The 11,101-nt window shown below is 47.1% G+C and overlaps 1 protein-coding gene across 2 annotated transcripts; it reads right to left on the bottom strand.

Moving 5' to 3' along the window:
• Positions 1-421: 421 nt before the first annotated feature.
• LOC6600865 (potassium channel subfamily K member 18) lies at positions 422-8,455 on the bottom strand. Of its 2 annotated transcripts, XM_026986066.1 has the most exons (4): positions 7,744-8,455; positions 6,917-7,014; positions 6,700-6,856; positions 422-1,679 (listed from the first exon to the last, which is right to left on the bottom strand). In XM_026986066.1, the coding sequence occupies exons 1-4, from the start codon at positions 8,153-8,155 to the stop codon at positions 661-663; spliced, it is 1,686 nt and encodes a 561-aa protein (XP_026841867.1). In that variant the 5' UTR covers positions 8,156-8,455; the 3' UTR covers positions 422-660. The 2 variants fall into 2 exon arrangements, with proteins under 2 accessions (XP_026841867.1, XP_002025900.1); XM_002025864.2 differs by lacking the exons at positions 6,700-6,856; positions 6,917-7,014; positions 7,744-8,455 and adding exons at positions 1,839-1,996; positions 2,070-4,128.
• Between the last annotated feature and the right edge of the window lie 2,646 nt (positions 8,456-11,101).

The raw sequence follows: 11,101 nt of genomic DNA, 5'->3' as shown, positions 1-11,101 counted from the left end.
CTCTCTGTCTGGCACCTTTGCTATCCTTCCCTCCTCTCCTCTCCTTCCTCTTTCAACCATGCCATGCCCGACAGATGTGCAGCTGGCGAGTGAGTGCAGGAGGCTCTTCTTGCACTTGGATTTATGCTGTCTCTGTCTGCTCGCAGGCATTGCATTTGGATTATCAGACACACAAACACATGTAAGTCGACATGCAGGAGGAGGGAGAAGGCAAGATCAGCCATCTCTCCAACAGTTGCGACGACTTCTAATCGCAGTTGGCATTTAAGCTGCTTTTACACGATAGGTTTTCCACCGCGCAAGCAGTATACAAAAATGAACCAAACGAAAGTGGGAATGTTTTTTGCAACCCCAAAACCCGAATCGAATGGATTTAGGAGGGGGCTCAACTTTTGCTGATGCGAAAATGGCAAATATGAAATATTTGTCTATAATCTTTAATCTTTAACTTTAAGCTTATCCTAGAATGATGGGAAGTACAATTAAATAACAAATTCATTAAAATGTGTATGTAATGTGATGTATAACTGCTCTCACAGAACAGCATACGTGTTATTTCGACTCAAATTTTCCTTGTCATTTATGAGGTTTTCTAGTATTAGAAAACGTGGGATCACGGTTCCGGCGACTCTCACGATCTCAGAGCTTTTAGAAATAGTTCTAGAAGAACCTGTGCTTCTTCTTCTTCTTTTCCCCCTCCGCTGGCGGCTGGGGATCCACAGACACCTGACGCTTGGGCATCAGAGGCGGAGGCACATCCGCAGCCTGGTTTCCATTCGTATCCATTGGCGACAGTGGGCGCGGTGCCCGCAGGATGGACGTCAGGGGAGGAGGACTGGCTCCAGAGCCATTCATAGCTGGGTGGGTCAACGACTGCTCTTGGCCATCCTCCTCGATGCGGTCCAGTCGCGAGCCGTGCACCGATGCCAGCTCCGAGGGGGTCTTCAGCTGACTGCCGCCCTCGTCACCGAACTCGCTGGCCATGCCCATGCCGATGGTGGCCCCCACCTTGGCGCTGGCCCGTTTGAAGTGATCGCTGAGCTTGATCTGCACCACGTTGATGAACATGGAGGTGAGGGCCAAGCCGAAGATCAGGTATATCATGCTGACCATCACATAGAAGGGATTGCTGGGCACCAGGTCGCCAAAGCCGATGGTGGACATTGAGATGAAGACGTAGTAGAAAGAGTCCAGCAATTCCCAGTCGGACTCCAGCATCACGTAGCCGGCAGTGCCCAGCAGGATGTAGGAGATGAGCAGCAGGGAGGCCACCGAAACGGGCAGATTGAACTCATCGTCCACTTCATAGGTCTCCGGGTACGGCGATGTGGGTGTCTCCGGGTGCGATGTGCCCAAAGACCTGCCCGCCTCGGCATCCGCCTGTGACTCGGCCTCTTCCTCCGCCGACTTGCCGAAGAACATGCTAGGCCGCCGCATGGCCATGTCGTAGACCGTATTGAAGCCGGTCATCGCGTCACGGATCTGCTGCTGTTTCCGGATGCGGCGGCAGGAGCGAGTGTAGTACACCCGGCGCACATAGGCCCACAGGAACTTGACGCAGCGCGTGAAGAGCTTGCCCAGATCGGCCAACACGATCAGGAACATGGGAATGCCGATGATCGCATAGATGATAGTCAGGGACCGTCCCAGCTTTGTCTTGGGTGTTATGTGGCCGTAACCTGCGGAAGAGCGAAAGAAGAACATTAGTTGTATAATCTCAGATGCATATCTGGGTAGACTACTATATGTAGATACTAGAATTCTCTATGGAGCTATGGTATTAAAGGATTGCAAGGAAGGGATCGCGATATTCCCCCGCATCCGAGGACCCCCGTTACCTATGGTCGTGATTACGGTCCAACAGAAGATAAAGCAATTGACAAAGTTCCAGGACTTCTGGCCCGGATACCGACGCAGTCCCATCTCGGCCAGCGTATTCAGCTCATCCTCGAATTTTCGCAGCTTCTGACGGGCCATAGACTTCCAGTCATCCTCTCTGGCAAATATAAAGCAAAAGGGTTCACCACTGGACCACTGGAGGAATAGGGTAGGATCCGTGGTTTCAGTACCTCATGTTGTGGCTGACGGTCCACAGGTTGTCGATGAAATCGCGCTTGACCTTGCGCACCTCGCACTTGTAGATGTTCTCGGAGGCCCCCTCCGTGTAGCGGAACATAAGGCCACCGAAGCCCAGCAGGAGGGCCAGGCAAATGCAGTGCGAGATGCAGGTGTTTCGCAGGCATCGCAGCTCCTCCATGCGCCGCGGGTAGTCCATCTTGAGGCGTCGCCACTCGTGCCGTGCCTCCAGCCAGAAGTGGGACACAAATGGACGGGAAATGATATTGTCGGGCAGCGGTTCTGTAGCCAAATCTTTCACGACAATGCTTTCCACTTTGTCCACCTTCTGCTTTCGCTTGAACAGATTGCGCAGGCGTTGCAGGAACGTCGCTTTGGGTTCCACTTTCGAAATGGTGTCTTCGGTTGTGGACAATTCTGGTTCAGGTTCTGCTGGGGGCTCATCCGATTTGGTTGGGACATCGATTTGTTCCGCTTCCTTGCCCCTTTCCAGGCTGGCGGATCGCTTGGATCTCAGTGGCCTCTCAAGGCTGGAGCTGCGTTTGCCCTCCACCTTGCGTCCCGGCTCGAGCTCGGCCAGACGCAGGCTGGCACTCCTTCGCACTCCCTCCCCCGCCAGGGTCTGGGCCAAGGCTGCCTCCGCCTTGGCCGCTCTCTCCGCCGCCTCCATGTACTTCTGCATCAGCTCCGACTGCTGTTCCGCCTCCGAGGGTCGCGCCCTGTAGGAGTCTGTCTGGGATTCCCCCACTTCGACATATTCGTGCTTGCGACTGATCTCCGCCCGCTGCTCGGGGGTCTTGGAGCGCCGTTGAGGTCGCACCGGCGACAGGGAGTTGTTTCGACTGACGGTACGACGATCCTCCGGTTTTGGGAGGGCTGACGGTGGCGGAGGTGGAGCTCCTCGAATGGGGGCAGCCACGTAGCTCTGTGGCGGCTTTATGGGCCTTCGCGTGGGTATCTCCTCTACCGCATCCGCTTCGGAAGAGCTGAACTGCGTGGAGGATTCCTCATAGCCGCTGCTTCGGTTCCGACTGCGTACCTTTGGCGTCTCGTGCCGCTGCAGGCGCAGACTGTGGATGAGCCGGCGACGCTCTTCGTCGTCCTGTGGCAGCTGGATGCGATCGCTGAGCTTGCGGTAGTTTTGGAGCAGTCTCTTCCGTTCCTCGTTGTCCAGCTGCTGGCGATGGCGCTGCTTGTGCTCCCGCTTCTCTCGCTCGAAGAGCCTTTTCTCGGCCTCGAAGCGCCTGCGCTCGTCCTCGAACCGTTGCAAGTTCTGCTCAAGTCGGCTGAGCGTGTCGTTGTGGCCACCACTGGCGGGGCTCGGCTGCGGGATTGCTATGGGGGTGTAGGAGCTGCCCGTGGTCAGCTCGCTCTCGCTGGACTCCTCCTTGTGGCGGGGCGAGGACAGGCTGCGATGCTTGATAAGCTGCACGGCGTCCGGACTGCTCAGCTTTTCTGCCTCGCGGGGCTGCGATTGGCTTCTGCTCGCGGCACTGGCAAATGTCTTGTCCCTCCGACGCAGGATCTTGCTCTCGTGTGCGGACAGAGTGCCCGGCGGACGTATCTGCATGCGCACCATCTGCGGTGAGGGATCAGGATCAGGACCAGGACCATCATCCTCCCCCACCCCCACCCGCTGGTGCTGTGTAATGGGTGTCTGCTCGCGCTGGCTGCGTCCTAAGCGGCGACGGTGGCGCTGGTGCTGCCTGGCCTCGACAGATGCTGCGGCTGCCTGCGCCGAGTCCATATCCATGTCCAGTGTGCTACTTTCTCGTTCTATCTTTGGGTTAGCTCTGGCTCATGTCGTCTATTTATAACTGGTTCATATTTTCATTTTCCCCATCCAAAGCAAAACGAATTTCTCGATGTAATTATATCACTTTCGGGGTGCAATTTCTTTTTATAGTGCCTCAACGGATCGTTCGTGTACACTTGATCCGCGTAACGGAAATTGCTGCAACTGTAAATGAATTTGGAATTGCTCGATATCTTTTCTAGGTACATACATATATGTACATATAAGAATGTATCTACATATACGGATGATAGATGTTCTAGAATCGTCACTTTTCTCGTACACTGGCCGCAGAGACTCGACCACGTCTGGTATCGCACTGCTGAGAGCATGTGGAAGACTCAAAATCTTCAAATTGTTTATATATATTGTCTATATTTTTGGTTGGTTGCCACAACAGCTGTTTGGCTTTATGTGAATTGTGAATATATGAATTCCTGTCTCTCTAAATATTCTCTCTCTGAATATAAAAGTACAATTTTGTCCACTTATTCGCTCAGCGTCCGAATTTTGTGGATATATTTCGTAATAAGGTAAACTTTTGAAATTACTCTATATATTAAAATATAACTCCTTTAAAAGAAAACAGAACCAAATACCATAATCTAATGATATTAGACTGTCAAAGCAGGCAACTATAAAACCATTACAGTTTGTTGCTATGAAACTATTTGGCCTGGCTGTCATGAAAGTAATATACCAGTCTGCTATGGCAACAATAAAGGTGGTTGTCTGCTATACACTCTTCTGGTTGATATAAAACCTGTTGCGCGCACATCAACAATACATTTTCAAGTGGCGCCACTTAAGTTATTCCGTCCAACAGAGAGCGCATGGAAAAAAGTGACGTGCAACGAATTCAAATTAGAGACGTTACCAATAACAATTTAATTTCTTCGTTCATGAACAACTTTTAATACATTCAAGCAGTTTACATAACATATTTCACTAAATCAAAGCAATACATTTCCTTAATAAAAGAGAATGAAGGGATCCAGTAATGGCGGAAGGCCGTGCCCCACTCTCCGGGTGTATAGTAGCACACCCCGGGGGACATAATGTATCCGATTTATCTATGCGTTCAACTCATTCGATTTCTTCTGAATTCTCAGCGATTTGTTTAGAATGCCAAACTTTTGTTTTGCATGGGGGTTTCCTTCCGTTTTTCTTTCGTAAACTATAGTTTGCTGATTTTTCGTGGGGATCAAAACGAAAGTGTTACAAATATTGAGTAATATTTTCCATGAAATGCGAATTCATGTTCGATCAGTACCACTTGTGACGTCACTGTAGCCATATAGTAGCACATTTCGCCACTCGAAGGTATCGAAATAAAATGAATTTTCTGCTGATTCTGATTTTCATCAGATACTTACCAGAGAACGCCCCTCTCGCAACGCCCAACTGGTTGATGACGGATCGTATTCGCTTTTATGGAATTTCGCTGGGCACCAGTGTTTGTTTATTATTCGCAATTTCATTCAACATTTCTGCCTTCGTGGTTTGTTTTCCCAGTTGAGCATGCACCATAATCGAGATTCTGTTTGGCATTTGCCGGGCCCGAGTGGCAAAGTCCCACAAATCGGTATTTTAATCGGAGCAGCAACAGCTTTACGATTCCCAGACATACATATATATGTATATTCATTTTTATTCGAAATTATGAAGTGTGTCTGCCTGCTTATTGATTACTTCAGAGAAGGGGGTGTTTACATCCCCTGAAGATCGATCTGAGTGTAGTTTTCAGACATTTCCCATTCACGAAACGTCTTTCAGCATGAGATACATATATTTCATGCTGAGTCAGAGGTACCAGGTTGGGTAATACTCGTATGTACCTATGACATTCGTGTGCCTAAAAATACACAAATATTTCGAGCAGCGGTTCTCACGTGTGCCACGGGGCGTATGATAAAAATCTATACGACTTTACGACGATGAAGAGGACTTTCCACAGACAAGTTTTGTTTACATTTTGTGCCAATTTTAACAACTTGATTGCACTCGGAACACTCATAATATTCGCAATTTCGGTTCACTCCATCCCCTGTCATCGTTGAGGGGCGAAAATGACTGTGAATTTGTGTTAATTGCTTTTGCGGCAATGTGGGTGGAAAGTGTTTTCCACACTTGCAGATTTATTATTTGTCTCTTCTTTTGTTGGAAACTTGTCAAGAGCGGAACACAAACTGGCAGATTTATTCGCTAGAAATAAATATTTCGCCGAACGAGAAAGAAACAAGCCGGAAAACAGGAGGACAATAAAGTCGAGCCACGAAGCATGTCGATCGAATAAAAGGTGCCATTAAATCATTAACTAACCGCCACATGAATACATATTAAGCGTAATGCCCCCCGCCCCCCTTGGCGGAATATTTATTCGGAATATCTGCGCGGACAAAATACTTTAATTTTCTCGGTATATTTATGAGTAAAAGTGAAAATAAAATAAAATGTAATTAAGAGTGTGTAAGGAGACGGCGATTCGGGGAAATTCTTGTACAAGGTGCGGGCTATTTATAAGTCCCAATTAAGAACGATGACAATTTTCCAAAGAATTCCGCACCACCGCCGCCACGAGAGCCTCTCTAGAGAGATCTCATAACTGTCTGCGCCAGAAGAGACACAAATTTGTTATCTCACATCGCCAAAAAAACATTCGAAACTATTTCCATCTTTTGTGTCACAGATTTCTAGCGCTTAATGAAGAGGAATACATATACCCGCACATAAATAAATAGATTCTTTGCGTGGGCGTTTGTGCACCTACAATGCCCTTGTAGCCGCAAGTGCCCCACACCCCACACCCCCCTACCCCTACCACTCACCTATGGTCGTGTAGATGGTGCAGCTGTAGACCATCGCGTTCCAGAAGGACCAGGGATCCGTTTTCTCCGCCATTCCGTTCCGCAGGAGCGACTCGACAACGGACGGATGGTTGTTCATGATGCGCAGCACTTGGCTGTCAAAGTCAGTCTTGGACAGCTGAAAATAGCCAAGTTAACTCTATCTATCTTGTTGAGGGGGATATGAAGCATCTCTTACCGTGCTCAGCTGTGTATTCCTTGTCATGTCACGCATTTCCTCGAAGAACTGCTTCTGCAGTCCCTGCAATTCCAGTTTCTCGAGAGTTCCCTGCCGCACTGCAATAAACAGATTTGACAGAGCTTTAGACACAAGTTTAAGGCGGCCTTGACCCCTGCGGGAAGGCCGAATGAATGAACTTTGCCGTCGCAATCGCTGTGGTCGATTGCAAATTGGCAGCACTGCCAAAACAGCACTTTCAGCAGTAAATCAGAAGGATTTTCCACTCGAGATGGGAGTCCCGCCTGACTGGGAGTCAAAGGCATTCCAGAAAACAGAATGCGGAGCATAGCATGTTCCCCATTCGGTCACTGGTCGAAGGTGGGGGGCTCCTATTTGGGACTTCTCCATCCGCCTGTTAATCATCTTCAATTGGATGTCTGAGTTGTTTATACGATACGATACATCTCCCCTCTCTCCTGTGTGATTCACTCGGTTGTATGCAATCTAATTGATTGTTCCCTCACCTGCTTCAACGTCGAGCGCAGGTACAGATACTCGTACAGATACAATTTCGAGGCGTTGAGCAGGCCAATTTGATGGGGGCTTGTTTTATGATTACAGTACAGCGGAATCATTCAACATGTGTGCTGGTCTGGCAACTGTTTGCTGTTCTCCAAACAATTCAATTGCCAAGAGCTTGATAAGCAAACAAAGACGTTTAGTGCACTCTTACTTCCGGACCGGATCGGGATCGCGATGGGTTAACTGCAGGGGGACTCCTAATGGGATCAACCCGATGATGATGATGATGATGATGATGTTGATGCTGATGATGATATTCTCACCTTCGACTGCTTGGAAGATCAGGGCACCGCCCACGCTGTAGAGTGCGAGGACGAATATGAGGAACATGTGGGTGAACCAGCTCCTGGACCACCTGCTGAACTTGTTGTAGAGGCCGTAGGTGAACTTCTCGCCGAAACTCATGCCGGACTTGGTGAGATCGAGAAATCCTTCGTATCCCTTGGTCATGAAGTTGCCGGAGCCAAACGGATTCGCCACTGGCGGCCAGTACGGACCGTTGCCCGTGTAGTTTGACTGCGAGGTGTACGGCGGCTGGGCGGTGGGCGGCATAGATCCCACGGACATGCCCATTGCTGACCCGCTGTTCAGATTGTGGATATTTATCCGCGGTGGTCTGTGAGCCCTTCGCGACGCTGGCGGTGTGCTGGGTGTGGGGCTCTGTGTCTGAGACATTTTCCACAGATGGGTTCAAACTCTTCCTACTATTTATATGATTTATGATTTATGAATCCGTTGGTTTGGGTTTGGTTTTGCACTCTCAAATCATTCGACACTTTCTTCACATCATTTCACAGTTTCGGTCACTCTTGCTGATAGAATTATTCCATCTATATGTATTTATATATTTTGTATTATTTTTAAGATTATAAGTAGAATTGCCGTCGCGATTCTTGGGCGCCGCGCATTTATTTATTCTCTTTTTATTTTGAAGGCGGCTACCGCTTCCGTCCGACTGGTTCTTGAATTCAATGGGGACTGAAGCGAGCATTCGGCCAACATTAGTGTCGTGTTTGGGGCTGGCTACTGCCTGCTGCCTGCTGGCTGCTGCCGGCTGCCTACTGCCTGCTCTGGGGATATGTGTGTACGACAATGACGACATCGGGCCAGTCGTGAGCTCACTCGGAGAGGAGAGTCTTCTGGCCAGGGAAATCGCCGTCTTAGCTGCTCACTGATCTCCACATGGGGGCTGGGGGCAGACGATATTTTGCCCCGCGCTGATTGTATTATAATTGGGGCTGGAGATCCGACTGAGCCACCATCGGGCTGGAAGCTGCTGCAAGTAAGTAACGTGCTTGCCATTGTTAAATGCGTAGTTCAAGCGCCACTTAGTCGGATACAGACGTACACATGTACCTACATAAGTATAAAATAAGATCCATATACTAGTGTTATTTATACAAATGTTTTCTCATTCGCATTTGCTTGGCTTGACACTAATGAATTTAACATTTTTCCCCCCATAATTTATCATCTTCGAGACTTTTTCTCGCGCTTTTTGTTTTTTGTTTTGTTTCCCAAAAAATTTGCATAAATTTAAGCCACCAACTGTGTTCCGTAGACGAATGGACCCATGGAAGGGTTACTCACATGTTCGTTTGCGTTTTCGGAGAATTCTTTGTAATACTTAAATTTGGCCGCTGTCATTTGGCCAACAGTTTTCTGAGAAATGGAAACACTCGAGAAGTGGTAAGATTCAAAATTAAAAATTAAGCGAATGAGAAAGTGATCTAATTTGCAGGCCAAGCAAATGTATAAAAAGCCAGTAATTCGGTATTTTTATTGGGATCAATCATCATAGAAAACATTTGAAATGCCAAGACAAATAATATTTTAATTTTTTTCTCTCTTCTGGCAATTTGTTTGCTTTTATTCTGCACATATCTGTTGTTTCTTTGCAAATGAATAATTGGGCAGTTTATCAAGAGCAGCTGTTCCCTCTGCTTGCGAAATAAGCCTCGTGGTGTTGGATATATCTACATAGGTATCTGGAAACTGGGAGTTTACTTTGAGATATGTCTAGACAAAGAGTGGTAGTGGTAATAGTATCGATTGCTCAGTCAATGACCAGGACCAACGTGGAGCTACTCAGCTTTTTCAGTAGTTCATGACAAGTCAGTTGGATGGCATCGATGCAAGACTGTGTCACATTGAAGACCTATTCTCGGTCCTAAGTGAAAGGTAATTCCAGACTATTTCAGCTCTAGAACACAAAGATCTCTACTAGCTCATGGACCCCTTGATGGAGCTAATACACTTCATAAGCTGGTGCTGCAACTCCTCCGACCCTATATTGGCATGGATCAATTGTGGGGCATGGTAAAACCAATGTCACTACACTCAGCAACGATCAGGAAGGCCGGGAACTCGTCCAGCTCTATCTTACAACATTCTGCGGCAGCCTCGCGATTAATCACGGCAGAGGACGAGCGAGCATGCAAATCATCTGCATGGTGCTGCTGTGTTACATCCCAGCCATAAAGAAGTGCTCATTGAATATCTGCTGGATTTTTTCGTCTTTCATCACTTGGCTGCAAAAAATATTGCACATAATACTGGTACCCATTGTACATGAATATGGGCGGCACCTTCCTCTGAAAAAGAACCAATAAGATCTTATTCAATAGTTCTTTAATTCAAAGATACGGAATTCAAACCTCTTTAAATGGCTTCACGAAGATCTCATTCAGGGCATTCTCCATTTCGCCCACATAAAAATTGGGATAGGGTTCGCCAAACTTTAGTTTGTAGTTCGATATGAACTGAACGATCCCATCCATCTCATTGTGAGGATAATCGTCTATTAGACTCCTGCGCCGAAAGGAAGAGTCCTCGGGTACATCACTCAAAAAGTCACATTGAACGGAGGTTATTTGCTTGTCAGACTCCATGGGTGTTTCCGTCTTGGAACAGTTTAACAATCAATGCAATAGAATCAGAGGCCTATTCTGTTCGGGGATTTGAAGGATAAGAAGATCTTATGTAAGATCCAACTATTCTCGACATACTTGATCTGAGTATGCACTTAAAACCGCATTCCTCTTACATTAAATGTGTCCGAGAGCCAGATGTTCAAAGAGCCAAACGAGGCAGACGGCTTGAACTTGTTTGCTATAAGATTTCATCCCTAAGAATTTATCATACCATGGATGCACTAATTTCTTACAGAATATTGACCTTCAGAAACTAAGGTATTACACTTTAACAGAACTATGGATACCAGGCAATCAAAACTGTTGATAGGTTGTTTATTCCATTCATTCACTTTCAAACAATTTGCTTTTGGGCGCTCAAGTTTGGTGGGACCTAATCCACAATGTCCTTTTTCAGCTCAACAATGTCCCTACTCCCTTACGTTTCTTAGGAGTACTAAAGTACCCAATCTTGTAGAAACTTTATTCATCAATGGTCAAGAATTATGTGGGCAGAGCTAAAGTTTTAGTTAGTCAGCATTATTCAAGAGAATATCTAAATTGAGCAATTGGAACAATTTTTCTCTTGCGTTTTATTAGGTTTGAAACTTTTGTTTAGACAAGAGGAAATTAAAGAAAGTATTTAAAATTAGCCAATAAAATAGAAAATTGATTCATTAATCGGATAAAATTATGTGGGCAGGGCTGG

This window comes from Drosophila persimilis, unplaced genomic scaffold (assembly GCF_003286085.1).
Source record: "Drosophila persimilis strain 14011-0111.01,24,50 unplaced genomic scaffold, DperRS2 tig00000002-arrow-pilon, whole genome shotgun sequence".
Classification (NCBI taxonomy): Eukaryota; Metazoa; Arthropoda; class Insecta; order Diptera; family Drosophilidae; genus Drosophila; species Drosophila persimilis.
Note: the sequence above shows the minus strand (reverse complement) of the source record. Positions and strands in the feature narration are given on the sequence as shown.